At 39.6% G+C, this 20,669-nt stretch overlaps 1 protein-coding gene across 1 annotated transcript in view; it reads right to left on the bottom strand.

Moving 5' to 3' along the window:
- LOC110218015 (protocadherin Fat 3) overlaps positions 1 to 20,669 on the bottom strand; it is a 145,478-nt gene that overhangs the window by 77,742 nt on the left and 47,067 nt on the right. Inside the window, 2 exon segments of the mRNA XM_078146185.1 lie at positions 16,377 to 16,610; positions 19,827 to 19,980. Of these exon segments, the coding sequence (XP_078002311.1) occupies positions 16,377 to 16,610; positions 19,827 to 19,980 (388 nt within the window).

Below are 20,669 nucleotides of genomic sequence, written 5' to 3'. Positions count from 1 at the left end.
AGCCTTCCTTCCCTACATCCATGTCCCCAGTCTCATGACATTTACTTTGCTGCTGACATGCTCAAACATTCATTCACCCACCCTAGGGGGAGGATCATCCAGACTGATAGATAGAATGGCAACATTAAGAAAAGAAAAGGAAAAAAAAAAGTCTTAAATGGCATGACTGATGATTGCCAGCTCTCAAGAATGAATTCATTAGCATAATTATTTTCAAAAAATTCAGCTTTTAAAAATACAATTTAAATAATCATTCGGTAATTTCAAGGAATTTAGGCAATCTTTAGTAATGGAACAAGTCTAATCCTTCTTCCATAGGATAGCCCTTCAAATAATTGAAAAAGCCATTATGCCCTTCCCCCCTTCCAAGTCTTCTCTAGCTTGGTGGGACAGCGGATAAAGAGCCAGCCTAGAGTCAGGAAGACTTGAGTTCAAATTTGATCTCAGATACTTACTAGCCATATAATCCTGCCATTTGGGCTTAATTTAATGAGGCCTTACTTAGCTTCTTACACTGTGCTGAAATTCCATGATATTAGAGAACTGTGGCTTTCACCTCTATTTGCCTCAGTTTCCTCGTCCATAAAATGGAGATAATATAATATAACTCTTGCCTCCCAAGGCTGTTGTGAGGATCAAATGAAATAACAATTATAAAGTACTTAGCACAGTTTCTGACACATAAGTACTATACAATATATATAATTATGTTGTACTTCAATATATTATAAATCATAGTTCAATTTATATAGCACTTTATAGGTACAAAGGACTGTTATATTCTTTTTTTTCTCTCTATTGTCATAATCAAAGGCAACATGGCAGAATGGAAAAATCCCTAGATCTAGAATATGAGTTGCTACCAATGTGTTCTTTCTGTTAAAGTTTCATTTCCCCCAGTCATTGAACTCATCTGAAACTTGTATTTACTTACATATAAACATGTTTTCCTTTATTAGAATGCTAGCTCCTTGAAAGCTGGCACCATATCATCTTTGTATTTGTATCTCCAATCCCTGGCACACAGTAGGTGCTTAACAAATGCTTGTTGATTAATTGTCCTTTGGTAAGGAACTTTTAACTCCTTGACCCTAAATTCCTCATATGCAAAGTGAAGGAACTGGACTAGGTGAGTTTTGGGCTCACTCCAAGCTCTAAGATTCCTGTGATTCCTAGCCTGTGAGGCAGGCTTAGGGAATGTCCTTATCCCCATTTTACAGGTGATGAAATTGATGCTTATGGCATTGAAGTGATTTGTTCAAAGTCATAGGGTGTCGGAGTTGGAAGTTAAATTCATGTCTCTCGACATCACGTCCAATATTCTTTCCACTGTAGAGCAAGTCAGAAATGAACTCTCCAGCTAATTGTGGTAAAATGCAAAAGGCTTTGGATTGGAGTCAGGCCCTAGTTTTAAATCTCAGCCCTGTTACTTACTGTGTGACCTTGGGTAAGTCATTTACTTCTCTGGGCCTCAGTTTCCTCTAAGGTCCCTTTAAGATCCATATCTATACTCCTGTGACTGCATCCTCTTTGGACAGAATTTGAGCTGGTTCCTATTTTTGTTAAGTGAATGCATGTCATGATACCAGAATGGAAACTTTCTACCACAAGACCTATGACAAATGCCATTTGTCAAAGTATCAGTCCTCTGTTCTGCTCTGAGCTGAAGCAATGTAACAAGCTGCTAATTGGTTTAATGCTTCTACCCTATGTCACGATTTGTTATATCAAGGTATAATATTAATCCATCATTTTGTGGCTTTTTTTTAGCATGTAATTCTCCTCTGCCATTTTAGCTTAATTTAATGAGGCCAGAGTCACTTAGCTTCTCACACTGCGCTGAAATTCCAGGATATTAGAGAATTGTGGCTTTCATTGAGTGAAGTTTTGGCATGTCAACTGCTGCAAATGGGGGCAGGAAGCCCCAGAGGACTGAAATCATATAAAAGGAGCATGATTAAGCTCCTTGTATGCTTAGAGAAATAACTAATAGGTAGTGGCATTCCATGAAGGAGTCTGGAAGAGACTATGAAAAAAATTCCTGATACTATATTTATTAGATATTGAAGTGGATTCCAGAAGTGCTGGGGATTCTGTCTCTAGAAGTCTTTATAGATCTTTATTTGTCTGGGAGGGCCAGGAAACTGACTTTTTTTTTTGTAAGGCTATTGGGGTTTAGTGACTTCCCAGGGTCACACAGCTAGTAAGTTTCAAGGGTCCAAGGCCAGATTTGAACTCAGGTCCTCCTAACTCCAGGACTGGTGCTCTATCCACTGCACTACCTAGCTGCCTCAGAACTGACTTTTTGGCCCTGGGATTTGATAGCAAGAAGGGTGAGATTGAGGCTTAATTTTTTCCAGATGGGAGGTAATTTGTATTCTAGGAAGGAAGCACACTGGACTTGGGAGTCAGAAGCTAGTTGTCTTGGCTCTGTCACCTTCTTGCCGTGTGACCTTAGCAAAGTCAATTAACTTCTGAAGATTGCAAAGTCCTCATCTGTAAATTCAGGGAACATAAAGGGTTTTAAGAGTGTAGTGAATCAGAAAGGTTCTGCAAGGCTGAAGATGAGTGAATGTCCAAACTTCAAAAAGAAGGTTAATTATTCAAACTATAGGCCAGCGAACCTGACTTTCATTCCCAGTAAAAATCTATTAACATATTATTAAATAAATGGTTTTTGAACGGTTAGAAATGGAACTAGTGGGTGAAACTGAAACTGGGGTGAGAGAGGACAGAACCGAGGCCCAAGGACAGACTTCAGAGGCTGAAGTGGGCAGTGGCTTCATTGCTACAATTTCAGAGTACATGGTTAATAGTCCAGTTCAATTATACACACACCTAGTTTGGTGGATGGCCTTTTGGCAGAAACTCTTTCTGTGGGGCCACCAACTTTCTATTATGTGCCAGGTACTACAGTGGGCAAAAAGACAAAAATGAAACAGTTCGGTTCTCCAGTTTACACTTTATCAAGAAGACAATGTATACTATATATAGTTCACACACACACACACACACACACACACACATATATATATATATATATATAAAATACATATATTATAAGTATACTGTATGTAATAAATACAAAGTAGTTTAATGCAAGGTAATTAGGGAGTGAAGGCTCTAACAGTTGTGGGTTCAGGAAAGCTATGTGTAGAAGGTGGTCTTGAGGGAAGACAGAAATTCTATGACATGGAGGTGAGGATGGAATACATCACAAGCATGGGGGATAACCAGCTCAAACACAGAAAGATGCGAGATGGGAATGTTCTGTGTGAGGAAACAGAGAGGCCAGTCTGGCTGAACCAAAATACGGTAGTAATGGGAGAAATGTACAAAAAATGAGGCTGCAAAGACAGGCCAGCACCGGATTCTGAAAGACTTTAAAGACAAACATAGGAGTTTATTATACTGGATTCTACAGGCAATAAAGAACTGTTATACTTTATTGCAATGGGGCCCACATGGTCAGATGGAAAATAATTTCAACAAATAATAAAATAATTAAGGAAAATAATTTCAACAGTTATATGGGGAATGAACTGGAATGGAGGTGACTTGAGGAAAAGAAATCCCCTAAGAGGCTGTTGAATTAATCTAGCAAAGAAGTGGTATAGGCTTGAGTGAAGGCCATGGCTGTGTTATTGTGAGAAGAATATTGCAAGAGATGTGGTAGAAGCACAAAAGGCAAGCTTTGGCAGCAGAGAAGCTATGTTGGTGAGGGAGACAGAGGAGCTGAGGAAAACATTGAGATCATGAATCTGGAAGAATGGTGGCCACACTGGAATAAAGGCAGTTTGGTACAGGGGCAGTGGCTTGTGGTGAAGAGATCAATACTGCTTTTGATATCATAAGGCTAAGATATCTTCAGGACAATCAGTTTGAAATGGCTAACTAGCAGTCAGTGATATCACATGAATTGAGGAGAAAGCTGTCTGATGACCATCTGATTCTTAATATTGTCAGGAGATGCACGGTCACCAAAGGGAATTATCCTAGTCATGGAGGATCATAAGAGTATAGATTTACTGCTGGAAGGGACCTCAGAAGTCATCTAATCCAGCCCTGACTCATTTCCAGGCGAGGAGACTGAGGTCCAGTAAGTTTAAGCAACATGCCCAAGATCACATGGGTAGTAATGATGGATTTGAACTTGGGGCTTTGACAATCAAGTCCAATGCTCTTTTAGGGACCCAGTGCAGATTTCGAGCTGATGGTCAAGTTCTCTAGATATTCTGTCAGAGGTGACATCATGCTTGAACGCTACAAGGTATCTTAAATTAAATACAAATGCACCCCTCTCCCCCAAAGTGAGAGTTTTTCATCCTATCTACACAAAAAAACCCAAAGAGGATGAAGAATGCCTTGTGTGCAGACTGTGATTCATATATTTGGAAAGAAATTGCAAAAGGACAACGAGTTATGTCCAGAATTGTATAAGAAAGGGGGCTTCTTTATCCTTGGTTCATAATTCTTTTAGTGACCCCACGCTTCTCCCTAAATCAAAGATGTGACTTTTTTTTTTTAAGCACCAATATTCTTCTAATGTTGTTGTATGGCTATCAGCATTGGGATACTACAGATTCTGAAGAGACAGTTGAGGGCCAACAGAAGGGCAAAGGAGAATGCATGGTGGATGTAAGCAGGCTGGAATACACGAAAAACTAAGGAATTACACAGGATAAGCACAGTCAGGAATTTTATACTAAAACCCAAAACATATGCATGGGAAAAAGCTGGGCTGGTCAAGTGGCAAGGATATGGGATATATAACCAATGGACAGCTGCAGATTTCACTGAATCCACATGACATCAAAAGAATGTGAAGAAGGCCCCAGCACATAGTGCCTGGTAGTGAATTAACAGAAGGACATGGGAAAGAGTTGCCCAGGATGCTCTATGATTTGCATTACTTAAATTGCCACATTCAAAGAGCCATTAAATTGTTAGAATCATGGTTCCATCTATTTATTTTTGTGTTTTTTTAATCTGCCTTTCTCTATTTAAGAGTGTATACTGCCTTATTAGGATCTCAACCATCTGCTCTAATATGTCAAATTTCTCATTTGTCTTTTCTAATTCTTCTTTAAGTATTGTAATTTTCCTCCTTATATCTTTATTTTCTATATTCTTTTTTTTGAGCTTCTAAATTACTCTTCTAGTTCTTTTGATTTTTTTATTCTCATATCTGGGGTTGCTCTTCAAATATTGATGCTTTCTTCAGTTTTACTTTTTGCTCAGCATATTCATTTTTCGACCTATTTTTTGTGTACTCATTTCTTTGCTTTTTATGTTTAATCTTTCCTGAGGTTTTCTTTGTGAGGATTGCTTACCTTACATGTTTACTATTGTTTCTTTACTTTATTTGGTGCCTTTCTTGCTGTTTAGAGGCAATGGATTTAGGCAACTATTCATTCAGTCATCTCACCAGAAATCTTGCCATCTTACTTGAGAGATAAAATATACATGGCCAAAGCAAATTCCAGAGACAAAGCAAGTATATGAGAACAAGAACTAAGTCATCTATGGAGGTATTGTGGGGCTTGAATGCAAACACAGTCTAAATGAATGAGGAAGGATCCTAAAAGAAATCAGAGCCAACATGAGGCCAGAGTGTTCAATATTTTAAAAGATTCATGGAAAGAACAATGCTTTCACCTAACACCAAATCCAGAGGAGAGCTAGGTTTTCAATTTCTCACACCTGTTTACTTTTCAATGGAAACACCATCTGAAACAGTTTTAAGCAGCTATGCTTAGAGATCACCCCTCGGCATTCCAAAATTTTTAAGATTTCCAGGTCTTAAGGAATATTCCATTCTCTGTTTTATCTGCACCCATGAAGTCACTGCCTTTCTTTGGGAAAACATTTTTGATAATAGTCTTCATTGTGAAGGGATTTCAGGGAACAAATCGTATTCAACTTTTTTTTTCTTTTTAAGTGCTAGGAGAAAACCAACAGTCCTAAATATTTGTTACCATTTTCTGCAGTAGACAACTAAGTCACATTGCATCAACAACAAAAATACTGTGCCTGATTTTTTCTTCCCTCTTTTGTAAATGCCTGCAGCTGATATGAGATAAAACAGAAAGTTGCCATGAGGAGGTCCAGGAAATTAGCAATTACTTTTTAAGTTGGCAATTACTTTTAAATAGTCTCTAATTACTTCTTTCAGAGTGCCTTTTAAAAGTTTTTCATGGGGTGATGACTAATGCTGGCAAGTTCCCACCGGGCAGAACACCAAAGCCTAGGCCATCAGATTTTACTCAGGGCCGACAACAGGTCGAAGGAAGTATGGCTCACAGAATCAGAATGAGGGACATTAATCTCTGAACCACTCCTGCCCAGTAGGCCTGCTGGGCAGACACAAAGTGTTTTGTCTGAAGTGAATATGAGTGTAGTTACTATCGGTGCACACAGTGTCATTGAAGCTGGTCCACACTTAATGATACCACCAAAATGTTCCGAATTTACTGGAGTTCTGAGCTCAGTTTTGGAGATATGGGACCTCAGCTTTGTCCCTTTATTCTGGAATGAGAAACATGGTGTTGGGGAAAAGGATGCAGTAGGCAAAAGGAACTAGCAATTTAATTCAGTAAACTTTTATTAGGTGCCTACTAAGTGCAACCTTTTTTATTAAGCGTCTGTCATGTGAGGGGTAGCATATAGTGGATAGAGAAGGTCAGGAAGACATGAATTCAAGTTTGGCCTTTGTGACCCTAGCCAATTGATTCAACCTCTTAGCGCTCTGGGCAACTCTCTTAGACTATAAGTTGTGAAACAGGTGCTGATCTACTTTCCTCTCCTAATTTCTTTCCCCAGGATTCCCTGAACGAATGAAATTTTAGATCTGTGCAAATTTAAAAAAAAAGAGCAAGATCTGTTTCATGGATCACTGAATTAAAAAATGAATCAATTAATGATATAGTTAGGTGGCATAGTGGACTCAGGAAGGCTTGGGTTAGAAGACTGCCTTAGACACTCTCTGTCTATCTCAGTTTTCACACCTATAAAATGTGGATGATAATAATAACACTTACCTCACAGGGGGGCTGCAAAGATCAAATGGGATAATATATGTACAGCGCTTCTCAAATAAAGGCTAATTCATAAAATCAGTATGATAATATCATCTATCAGGGCAGCTAGGTACTGCAGTGGATGGAGCACCAGCCCTTGAGTCAGGACTTTCAAATTTGGCCTCAGACACTTGACACTTAGTAGCTGTGTGACCCTAAGCAAGTCACTTAGCCCCATTGCCTAGCTAAAAAAATACACACACACACACACACACACACACACACACAATCTATCTTGCAGGGTTGTGAGGATCAAATATATATATAATATATATATATATATATATATAATATATATATATATATATATATATATATATATATAGATAGATAGATATATAGATATATATAGATATGTGTGTGTATGTGTGTGTGTGTATACACACACACACACACACACACGTATATATACATAACTTTTTGATACCTTAAAATACCATGTAAATGTTAGCAGGTCTTATTATTTTTGTTCTTCCTCTTCATATCATCACTAAGAAGTTAGCCTGTGCGTGGTAAGCCACTTGGCTTTTAGCTAGGCTGGCCTGTAGGCTGAAGAAAGAATCTGTCCCAGGCTCATACCAGAAAGCCTTTCTAGCATATCCCCTGTCCTAGCTTTTATTCCACTAGCATAAAGACCCACTGTCACCTCCACGCTCTATCATATGAGCAGACTTTTGGGAGGAGGAAAAGATGCTGCAAGTGACCCAAAGGCCTATGCAGAGATACTTATTGGGTGCAAGCAATTAATAATACATCCTCAGTGATGATGTGCATGTACAAGAAGTTGCATGAGGCATTATTAAAGACATGAACAATTAGAAAGAAATACCAGGCTGGTTCTGTAGGGTGTGCATCTGATGGATGAACGACCTTAGTGCCTAAGACATGTATCTAAGAAATGTTAGAAGGCAGTGTGAAAGGGTGGGGAAAAACAAACAAACAAACATTGGCTCTGATTCAGAGGATCTGGGTTCAAATTCTACTTTTGACCTGTGTGACCTTGGCCAAGTCACCTAATTTCCCTAGGCCTCAATTTCCTCATCTGTAAATTGAAGGAGTTAGATGAGATGGCCTTTGAAGCCCCTTCTATCTCTAGATACATGATTATATGAAGTTAAAAGTGTGAAGGGTTCTTAGACTGGGATCTGTGAAATTAAAAAAGTATTCTGATTTTATTCCCATGTAATCAATTTCCTTTGTAATCCTATATATTTTACTTCATGCATTTAAGAAAATTATTCTAAGAAGGAAGCCTATAGACATGACCAGATTGCAAAGGGGTCCAGAAGGTTTCCAGTATTTGAGGAGATCCTCAAAGGAGAATTAATGAGAGGAAATAGACAAAGATATAAAGATCACATATGATGATGATGATGATGATGATGATGAAGAAGATGCAACAGCAACAACTTCTGTTGCACTCAAAGGTTTGCAAAGCCAGAAGGTGTGGAGAAGTTGCAATCTGCACTGGGAAGGGAATATCGACATTGCTGAGGTCACAGATCCATTTATGTATGCAATGCACTGGGGACAGGTTGTGGCTTTCAGAGAAAGCCCAGTTCTGGGGGCACTGGGTAATCCTCACTAGCACAGCATTTAGGGATAGACTGAGTGACTTCATAACTTAAACCTTACGAGACATCGGGTGCAAGTGCCACACAGAACTCAATCAGATATGGTCCTTTACATAACCTGAGGGCTACTTGTACACAGGCAGAAAGATCTGTATTGACCGACTCCTCCATCTGTGATCCCCACTGGGTGAGGGACGGGGAGGCTATCAGACTGCAAGGTGAAATGTACCTGGGTACCACTGGGAAGCAGAAGGATACAGCAACAAGTTTTCTACATTCTGAGCCGAGATTCCAGGGTTCTCCAATCAGTTCTACTCCCTGCTGTGCTGTGTGATGAGGGAAAGTCGCTTAACCTGCTATACCTCAGTTCCTTCATCTGCAGGTATGGGAGATCACTATCCACCATTCATCAACACACAGGAGTACTGTAAGGATTACTGGAAGTTCTTTGAATGCCCCGGAGAAAGGTTTCAGACAGAAGATGATATTTTTGTTATCTACAATAAGCATAGGGCTTAGACCTCGATGTCCTCCACAGAAGGACTCATGTTTCTTGGCCTTTGCAGGGGGGAGAAGGGAGGAGCAAGATTGTTTAATTTTTACTGACATTTTAATGACTCCTCAGTTGCCATCAAAGATTTAACACTTCAGAGAATAACTAAGCTTTGGGAGAGAAAAAAAATGACATCCGTATTAAATCACTGACACAGAGAACTTAGAAACAACACCATCTGCCCTCCTGTGGTGCCTGGCAAAGACCCTAAAACGTGCAGGGCCAAATAAAGGACAAGCAGTCATCAAGATTAGCTCCTTCTCAAAACACTGTGGATCCCAATTCTTGGTACAGTATGAAAACTTCCTAATTAAGGAGGCAGGAGATACGGGTTTGAGTCCTGACTTTGTCACAAAATAGCTTTTTGGCCTTGGACAAGTGACTCTGGAGCTCAGTTTCCTTACCTGTAAAAGAGGTTAATAATCCTTGCACTCCCTACCTCACAGAGCAGTTGTGAGAAAAGCACTCTGCCCACTTTAAAAGCTTATGTAAATGGGGGTTATCATCATGATCTATGAGAAGGCTGTGGCTGTTCGGGGAAATGACTACAATTTTAATAATATTCAGGCCCAGCAAGCCAGAGATAATCCATTCAAGACTCCAAGGATAAGCCAACAGCTGTGACATCATAACTCATGTATCTCCCCGGCACTGGACTGCTTCAATGCTCTTTGCTTGGGGATAAGCTGCAAAACCATCTGTTGCAGAAGGCTGTTTCAGAAGTTTCTGCTTTCGGCATGAGTGGAAGCATCTGTGCTCCAACTCTGGCAGAAACACTTCTCCTGATTTTGATCATGACTGACCTTCATCGAAGCATACATTTCCCCAAACAAATATAGCCATATGGACAGATCATAGTTTTAGCATGTTGGGTCATCTGCTCCCTCCATCTCAGCGGAGGCCAGTTGAGGAGCGATTTCTTGGCTCTTTCTGCCTTGTACCATCAAACAGAAGGGCCCAGCATTAATCCTATGATATCCTGCTTTATAGAAACCTAGTCAGGTGGGAACTGGGTAATTCAGAATGATTCTTTCCTTCATTCAGCAAATATTTATTATGAAGCTTCTACACACATTCAAAGACAAAACGAAATAGTTCTTGCCCTCAAGGATTTTATTAATACATGGCTCCAAACAAGTATAGTACAGTCTTACATAGATGCATATGAATGTATATGATTACAGAAATCTATATATATGTATGTATGTTTATATATGCAGGTGCCATCTATCTATCTAAGATTAATTGCAGCCTTCTTGGGGGAGGGGGAGAGGAAGTGGGAAAAAAAGAACAAAGTAAAAAGTGTGTAGCAGAGAACAAAATAAAACCTACAAGGAAGTAAAGAAAAGAAGGACAGCTCTGAACACAATGTGTAGTATTTATTATGTAGGCTTTCTTGAAATGGAAATTTATTGCTTTATATTTTGAATCCTCTTATGTTCTGCTGTGTACAGGGCAATTTTTTTCTTTTCTTATTTTACACTTAAGTTTGTTTCTTTTTCCTTTTCTTACTTTGTATTTAAGTTTACAATAAAAAAAATTACGAAAAAATGCATGGCCCCTTTCATTAGGACTCTAAGAGTAACAGGAGAATTATGAGATGGAAGGGGGGGCATCATTCATATTTCTAAATCTTAATACTTAAGAAACTTTTGTGATGGATGTGGGGAGCACCCAATGAGAACTGAAATCTGGAATGGCCAGGGCAGATGCAAACATACACGTGATTTAAGGACTTTAAGAAATTATCCATTAAAGGTGGGGCTGATAGCATGCCAAAGGGCCTGCATGGGTCACTTCTGAGATTTTTATCAAAGTTCTATGCCTGTTCCATCAGTCACCAGTTTTAGTAAGGCCCTGGAGGCGGAGGAAGAGGTAAGGGAGAAGGAAGAGATTAGAACTGATTTAAATGCCAAGGACCAGCTTGTTTTCAGGAATGTGGTGATGCCTTAATGACTTGGTGGGTACATCATGGCAGTCTCAGTAAGTTTCACAGCTGCTTGGGTTGGGGTGAGGGGGTGAAGGCTTCTTACTGTAATGGTGCCAGTGATGTTTATATCCAACTGCTTAAGAGGTTGAGACCATGTATCCTGTGCACTTCATTCTGGCAAACTCTTAATCCACTTTTTCTAAAAGAAATCCCTATTTCACCCAGGCTAGAAGTGCAGTGGTTGCTCACAAGCCTGATCCCAATCCTGATCCACGTGGAAGTTTCAACCTGATAAACGTGAAAATTTTGTCTTTTCCAATTTGGGTTGGTTTGCTCTTCCTTAGGAAGCCTGGTGATCCTCTTCTTTCAGGGGCTCACCACACTGGTGCCTGACTCATGGTAGGCACTTAGTGTAGCCGCCCAACAGGACTTTTTCAACTCAGAGCTTCGGAACTCCAGGGATCCGCCAGCCTCAGCCTTCTACCACACCAGAGATTACAGGCATGCATCATACCTGGTACAAACCCTAAATTCAAAACCAGAATATTTTTTATGTTTTTATCATGGGTATTCCACCCGCTCTTTCATATTATCTTACTAAAGATTTAACCCATCTCATTATTTTTCCTTCCAAGTCTCCTTCTTTATAATTTTCAAAAGGTGACAGATCCATAACTACACCCAGTCAACAGTCATGTGAAATAACTAGATGACCTGGTTTAAGGCTCATAGGGTAACATACCAAGAGGTGGAAGGGTCCTTATAAGCTTTCTAGTTTATATCCTGTCATTCTACAGATAAGGAAACTATAGAGGTGGTAAGTATCAGAGGGATTTAAACCCAGGTCCTCTGACCCCAAACACAACATTTTTTTCCCCATAAAACTAGAGCTTTTTGTGTCAATGAATTCATCAGTGTTTTGTAGGCTTTCTTCATAAAGGTAAACTTAGATGAACACTCAGATGAACCACTGATTAGCTGCCTAGTTCCCTTGCTGTTTTTGGAGGTCTTAAGCTTTGATTCCTATTTGGGAAAACCAAACTCAATCTGGATTTGGTCTTAGAAGAACCCAGCATGGGAGGCCAAATTTCAACCCTTTATGCTACATCTTTCATGGGTTCAAGACCAGGCTTTGACATATATTCTCTACAGGATCTTGGACCGATCATGTAACCTGGTAGTGCCCAAGGCAGCTCTTTAAGACGTATGTTACAGGCCAGTTGCATCAGGAAAGGGAGTTTCTCCCTGGAAACTCTGTATACTAAGGAAATCACTGGTCTGATTTTTTTTTAAATGCTAATCAATTGCTTGAGCTCACTTTTTTCTTGTTTTCAGAGAGGGCAAGCACTTCAAAATAGATAAAACAACTGCCCAAGTACATAAATGAGAATGGTCGAGGTAACTTAGAAAAAGCAAAACCAAAACCCAGCACAGAGCAGAACAGTAAAAACTAGGCTAAGGAAGCTCTTTCCACCTTTTCTTTATTCTTTATGATTATGCCTCTAATGCTGGGGCGAAGACATTATTTTAAGAGATTATGATAGTGCATTTCCCTTATACATCATTTAAAAGGAAGTCTCTGTGATAGGTTCAATTCAATTAAACAAACGTTTATTTTGTGGCTACTGTGTGTTGGGTTCCGAACATAAAAATGACAAAAAGAAATGTTTCCTACTCTTTTTTTTTTTTTAATTAATTCTCCCTACTCTTAAAGAGCATACAGTCTACTAGCGAATTCTTGAAACTCTGGAGACAGCATGGAGACCTTAGAAGATATTCTAAGCCTCTCAACAACAGCTATTATTCTTAGAACTGGCTAGTAGATTTGCTTATCATAACCCTGCCCTGCTCCATATTCCTGTTTACTGCAAGGAATAACAATCCCTCTCTCCTCTCTTGTGGCTAGAAATAAAACAGGTCTCAGAGCACAACGTAGTGCATTTTCCAATGAAAGTTGCCCTCTCTTTTCTGTCTCATTTTGCCTAAAATACTCACAGATATCCTCTCTCCATTACCACAGATTCCTTGAGCTTGTCTGAGAGGTACTAAATTAGGTGCCTAAATACCAATCTATCTCCATGAAAGAGGCAGAATTAGTGCTTGAGGACACTAACCCAAAGGGCACAGCCGAAAAGGTGTCCTCATCTTTCTCGAAAGTACTGTGCTTTGCAAATGCTGGGCCATTAGTTCATGTCACTGGTTTATGGGAGTGAAGATGTTTCCATTTTACAGGAAAATTGAGGGTGTGTTAAAACCAGGGCAAGCGGCACATTCTTGTACAGAACTCATAAACTCATGGCACAATCATCTTGTTTTTTGGTTTCGTTCTTGACCCACACTGCTCATCCTTTTACCGCATTTGGCTCACCTCGGAACAAAGGCTCTTAGGGTAACTAGGCACCTGTGTGTTACTCAAGAGTGGGGAGATGCTGTGAAATTAAAAAGAGCAGGCCTCTCGGGCTTGGTGAGATGTTCATTATTCCGGCTCCAAGATTCAGAGGGATACTGTCTGTGTGTGGTTTAGCACTCTTGCTTGTCCCCCATGCCGAGGCCACACTTCACACAGTGGAAAGAGTGCTGTGCTGGAGTCATAGAATATGGGTTCAAATCCTGCCTGCAATGCAAGGTCACCTATATTATATATACAAGGTCCAAGGGACCTTGGGCAATTCACTTAACCTCCTTTTCCTCACTTTCCTCAACTGTAAAATGAAGAGGGTTAATGAATGTTTTCTGAGGTTCCAGGCAGGTCTAGATGTAGGATCCTCTGAACTAAGCAAGTACAAGAGGACATCTAACCAAATCAGGCAACAGGCATTCACTTGTGATTTGTATACCAAGGTCACATATCCATCATCATGTCTGCCAAGCTACATCTTATCATTACTGGATGAGGTTCAGTCTGCCTTCAAGCTGAACAGCAGTTAGTAATACAGAAACCTCTTGACTCTGCTCATTCTCATCCAACCCATTACTAAAGATTAAGAAACTGCTATTTCTTCTGCATGAGTTGACTTTCTCTTCACCTTAATTGGCTCCTCAGAGAAGCATTTAAGCAGTTTAAGAATTGGGGTTAAGAGGACACCAGAGGCCACTTACTCTAATTTATAACTGACCAAGACTCCCTTAAACAACGCCTCCCACAGATGTCCATCCAGACTTCACTAGAAGACTTTTAGTGCCGAATACACATGTGGGCTGCCCATTAGGGGTAGCTAGGGGGTGCAGTGGATAGAGAGCTGGACCTGCAGTTAGGAAGATCTGAGTTCAAATTCGGCCTCAAGCACTTACTGCCTATGTGACCCTGGGCAAGTCACTTCACTACTGTTTGCCTCAGTTTCTTCATCTGTAAAATGAGGATCATAACAGCAAACGAGATAATAACTGTAAAGTGCTTAATACAGTGCCTGGCAAATAGTAAGCACTATATAAATGTTAGATTTTGATGTTGTTATTATTATTATTTTTATTTCACCTGAAGATAGTTCTACCTCCACTTGGTGAAATCTTCCCTAAGTCAAAGCCAAATTTGTATTTTGCTCCCAGTTTTGTCTACTGGGGCCAAGTAAACAAGTCTAATCCCTTTAGTGTCTTGGTTGCCTGTTTATACCACTCTTTAGGTATTCAGAATGAGCCACCCAAATCCTCAAAGGTGGAAATTTTTCTTTTCTTCATTATTTCAATGATAACTGAATTCATCAATGTATGTATTACCTACATTTGAAGCAAAGTAAAACCCTTCTTTAATCTAGCTGACTATTGGGAGGCCGCATAATATTAAGGATATCGATGGAATGGAGAGTCAGGAAGACCCGGGATCAATTCCTACCTCAGAAATTTACTAGCTGAGTGACTGTGAATACATCATTTGATTTCAAGGCCTCGGTTTCTGCATCTGTGAAATGATGGAGTTGGATTCAATGATACCTAACGTCCCTTCCAACTTTAAATCTATAATCTACTAGGTGCAGCTAGGTGGCACAGTGGATAGATCTTTGGGCTTGGAGTCAAGAAGACCCGAGTTCAAATCTGGCTTCAGATACTTAACTAGCTGAGTAACTCCTGGCAAGTCACTTCACACTCAGTATCCAAGGCCACTCTCTAGGATGTTAAATTGCAGAGCTCAGGCTGACATGCACAGATTAGAGGGATTTTACTTAATAGTCATTTCCTATGCTAATGACATCACAGGTCTTCACTACCCCAAGATACCACATACACATTACCAAATATGCCATATAATGTAAAAGACCTTTTTAACCTTCCAAAATCAAACGTGGCAACTGAGCTTACAGCTGCAATTCTAGACACAATCAATGACTTCACTAAGAAGAAAACTGCAGAAGTCTTGGACTTTAAATCTGCTTACAATTTTTTATTCTATATTTACTCTTTCATTAGTCCAATAAATTTTCTTTCAATCCAGAATTAGAGCAATGAGACACTGAATTACATAAATGTCTGTTTAGCACATCAGACACACCCCTATCATCTTGCAATCCTCTGATTCACAGCTCTTAAAATGCAGAACCAAAAGAATGTCTATATGCCCTTTCATATTTATATTCCATCATGCAGTCACCCCAATAACTTATGCATCCTCAGAAGGATTACCTAGCAATTAACTTACATCTTTCAGAGTTCACCATCTCATTATGTAAAGTGGGTTTTAATACAAACTTTATCGGTAACTTTCAATTCTAATTCTCCCCCTATCCCCCCATAATGTCACTTCATACGTGACCAAAATGCTTTGGAAAATGGCCATCAGAAAGACAGCATTGGGCCGACAATGCATTTAGTAATTGTTCTTTGCACTAAAGGGCGGCACAATAAATTGTGACTGTCATTTCTCAACTGTGGCATGTGATAGAATTCTTTATCAAAATGGAAATGAATTTTCCCTGCCACACGATGAATCTTAGCTACATTCAGGAGACAGAGAAAAATAGGGAAATGGCTACCTTTATATGGGAAAACAAACAAACAAAAAAAAAACTTTGTAGGAAGGTGAAGGACTCTGAATGTGCTTCCTTTCAAGTGCTTACCAGAAAGAAAGAGCAGAGAAGGAGACTCGGTGAGTTATAACAGACATATGAAGTACACAAGCTGAAAGGAAAATTTGGGCCTTTCTTTACATGCATAAGTTCTGACAGGAACATGGCAAAGGAATGGCAACCCAACCAAGAAGACAAGTTGTCCAAAGGGATGATCAGGATGTCTCTGTGTTCTTGGCTTACCTAAATCAGGATCCGTGGCTTGCACTCTCGTTAACAAGGCTTTGGTGGCTGTGTTCTCATAGATGCAAGTGTTGTAATGGTCAGATGAAAATATGGGGGGGTTATCATTAACGTCTTCCAGAATCAGGCGGATGTCTGACTGGCAGAACCTGCCGCCCCCATCTGTTGCCCTGGCAATCAGGTTGTACACAGGAACTTTTTCTCGGTCTAAAAGGGCCAGGGTTTTTAATTCACCTGAGAAAAATAATAATCAAAAAATAAAAATAACAAAAATAATAAATAGCAGAAAAATTAAGAATGCAGAATCTATATTATATGGATCCACCAATACAGAGTGTATCATTCAATCAGTCAAAAGGTATGTATTAAGTACTTATTATATTCCAGGCACTGGGTTAAGTTCTGAGAATACAAAGAAAGACAAAAAACAGTCCCTGTCCTTAAGAAGTTCACCTTGGGGAAACAACATGTACATAAATAGATATGTGCAAGACTCACAAAGAGCAGACAGAAAGTAATCCTAGAGTACGGGTTTCTTAACTTGGGGTGTGAGAATTGCTTTTTCTTAATATTTTGATAATTATTTTAATAGGTTATTGTTTTTATTTGTAATCCCATGTATTTTATTTTATGCATTTAAAAAATGGTATTTTGAAGAGTCCATAGGTTTCACCAGACTGACAAACAGGACCATAGTGACTAAAAACAGGTTGAGAATCCCTGCTTTAGAGGGCTGATGGGGCACAAGAGAACAGTCTCCGTTTTGCTTCTCTTTCACCAACCAGGAAAGCATGAGGGTCTCTTGAAATACAGCAAACACATCTGCATATCCTTCAAAAGCACGTAACTAAACCCGCACATGGCCAAAAGCACAACATCTGGGATTGTTTCTTTTGGCAACTTGGGGGAACATAATGCATCTTTAGGTTTCTCAGCACCATGGTCTGGTCACAAACAACAGTAAAGCAGTATAAGCAGCACAGTTCACTAATGAAAACCTGACCCCAAACCCATCCTAGGGATCTACAACAGTTCTATGTCTCCATGTACAATGTTTTTGTCCCTTAGTACAGTACCTGGCACACTGTAAACATTAATAAATTGATAAAATGATAATAAATCAGTTTTATCTTCCTTTTCCTTCCTTCTTCCTTCCTTTCTCTCTTTCCCTCCCTCCTTCCCATCCTTTCCTTATTTCTTTCCTCCCTTCTTCCTTCCCTCTCTACCACAGGGAAAATGCAAAAAGCTGAGGATGACATAAATTTAATTACTGTCATTAAGAGAGAAGACCCTATGAGATGAGAGAAGGTATTTTAAAAATATCATCAGACAGAGGAACTGGCATAGTGACAGCCTTGAATAAAATAAAATGTGCGGTGGTGACAATTCATGGAAGGTGAAAACAAAGGAGAGTAAACAGTGTTTGGGTCTTGCCATGTAGACAGCTCAAAATTTTTACATCTTAGGCCAGTAGAAGCCTACTGCTGATGTGGCTATGTCAATGTGTCCCTTGTGAGCTGGGTCCCACTCTGGGCAAAAAAAATCTGCTCAACAAAATCAACAGTAATAGAAATTTGGAAAATGCAGGTCTTCTCCACACATTTTGTTAGGTTTTCATTAGATTTTGAACTTCCTGGGAGCAAGAACTGCTTCTTGTCTTTCTTTGAATCCCTAGCTCTTAGCACAGTGCCTGGTATATAGTAAGCACTTAATAAATGCTTGTTGACTTTAGTTAAGAGGCGAAGGTTGGAATCACATCTTTGACTTTTACTAGCTGCATGACTGAGGGTAAGTCATCAAACTTACCTGCTTTTGTTTCCTCATCTGTAAAATGGGGTAACATAAAAATATCTTTTTGGGAGGAAAGCAGTTTATAAATGCTGGTGGTTGCAATGGGGAGCAGGTCTGGACCTATGATTTCAATGATGTTGAGAAATTTTCTTAAATAATGTATATTAGTAACTCTGTAACTTACAGTCTTAGAATGTAAGCTCATGGTGATTTAGCACAGTGCCCAGAATTTGGCATGGAGCTTGGCCCACTGGAGGCACTTAATAAATCTTTATTGATTGATTGACATCTTGTCTAACATAGAGTAGGTGCTTAATAAACACTTGATGACTTTGACCCAAACCTAATGCTCAAGGTAACCAGGGGTTAAATGACTTTGTCATGTTTATACAATTGGTGTGTCAGAGACAGGACCTGAAATCCAGGGAGGTCTTCCTGACTTCAGGATCAAACTTCTGTCTCTTAGGCTACAGTGTCTGTCTTTGTGAACTTATACAAAGAAGTGAGGCATTACTTCCATTAGCTCCTGCCCTCACTACAGACATGTAACTTAAATTTCATATCCTTTCACTTTGCATATTTTACCTAGCCATGAATATAAGGCCATGGCCTAAAAAGAAAGTCTAATGAAAATCAAACAGTAATAATAGTGAGAAATCAGAAAGTAAACATAAAAGGGTTTCAGTTCCACCATTCCTTGATATTTACTTTTTTTTCCAGGGGGGTGGGACATAGATCCTAAGAATTATTCGCTGAAGGAGTTAAGTAAGAAGAAACAGGAAAACAATATACACTACGACTACAACCCTATAAATGGAAAGAAAAACAACAACAAAAAAGAGAAACTGAATGCTGTATAATTATAATGAGAAAATCTGACTTCCGAAAAGAGATGAGAAAATGCACCTTCCTCCCTTTTCTGCAGAGGTGGGGGACCATGGATGTGGAACACTGCATATACTGTCAAACTCAGATAAGGTACTGGTTGGATTTGCTGAACTGCTTTTTTATCCCCTCTCTTCTATTTTTTGTTATAAGGAATAGTTTCATCATGTAAAGGAAATGGGAAGAGATAGGTTTGGAAATGAAGTTTATACTAAAACAAAGTATATCAATAAAATGAAAAACCTGATTGACTGAAGGTAATTGTCTTCTTATAGCTTACTGAGAGGTAAAAAAGTATAGTAATTGGAAATGCCTAATGGGGGGGGCGCGCAGAGATATTGATAAACACAGGGTCAGGATAAGATTTCCGGTCAAAAATAATTTTTTTGTGGCTAAAGTAAACCACACAGGAGCCATTTCTCTAGTGCCATGGGACAAGACTGTAATATACGCAAAACTATTAAAATGAGATGCTTCTGCCTTTCCTAGATTCATATAAACCCTCTAAATAGGATGTGAGGATATGTATGCAAAACAACTTATAACCAAGAATGCAACATCAACGTAATCTATTATGAACTTTAAGCATATATATCAATAAGCAGGTCCTATTAGAGTACAGTGAGGCACTCATGTAATTTGCAAGGCTGGTTAGTCACCTACTAGTAATTTTATCATCTAAAAAGCACACCAGAGCTAGGGGGATAAGATTCAGTTGCATTTGTACCTAGGGATCAAAACTCTCATTTCACCAAAGAACATACAAAACCTTACCACTTTCTGGATCTAAGAAAAATTTGTTGTTTCCAGAGCCGTAGAGTGAGTATCTAATGTCTCCATTGGGCCCAATGTCAGCATCCTTGGCAGTGATCTTAAGGATGATTTTATTTGATGGAATGTCTTCTGGAAACAAAGCTGTGTATGCAACCTAGACAAAGGAGGAAAAAAATGTTTTTAATTATTTGTACATTTGGGTTAGTGTGGATTTTTTTTTTAAATCACAAAAACAGCCAAGATGGTGGAGTAAAAGCAGTGACTTGCTTGAGCTCTCCCCCAAACCCCTCCAAATACCTGTAAAAATGGCTCTAAACAAATTCTAGAGCAGCAGAACCCACAAAAAGACAGTGAAACAAATTTCCAGCCCAAGGCAACCTGGATAGTTGATTGGAAAGGTCTATTGGACCAGGCTGGGAGAGGAGCACAGGTCAGTGTAGGCCACACAGGCAAAGATGAGGCCTCAGTGAACCTGGAGCAGGCCTCAGGGGACTGAATCATGGGCAGCTGTGGCAGTTTCCAGACTTCTCAATCCACAAATGCCAAAGACTAAACTTAGAAGGTCAGTAGGAAAAGTCTGTGACTGAGGTGAGAGAGAAGCTTGGTTCCAGCCCCAGTCCTGCCACAGCCCCATGGTGGCAGCAGCTTCCAGAGCTCTCGGCCCACAGACTGAGGGGGAACTGAGTGGCTGATGAGAGGGAGATTGCAGGGATATCTTTGCTGGCACTGAGGCAGGACTCTCTTGCTTCGCCCGTGCTTGGATCTGGGTCACAGTTCTGGGTGGTGGTCCTGGGGTAAAGAGAAGTGTTGGCGTGGTGGAGCATGTAATGGTGGTAGGAAGAA

Source organism: Phascolarctos cinereus, unplaced genomic scaffold, assembly GCF_003287225.1.
Source record: "Phascolarctos cinereus isolate Bilbo 61053 unplaced genomic scaffold, phaCin_HiC Scaffold_726;HRSCAF=1367, whole genome shotgun sequence".
Taxonomy (NCBI): Eukaryota; Metazoa; Chordata; class Mammalia; order Diprotodontia; family Phascolarctidae; genus Phascolarctos; species Phascolarctos cinereus.
The sequence above is the reverse complement of the archived record's forward strand: the minus strand, read 5'-3'. Positions and strand labels throughout refer to the sequence as shown.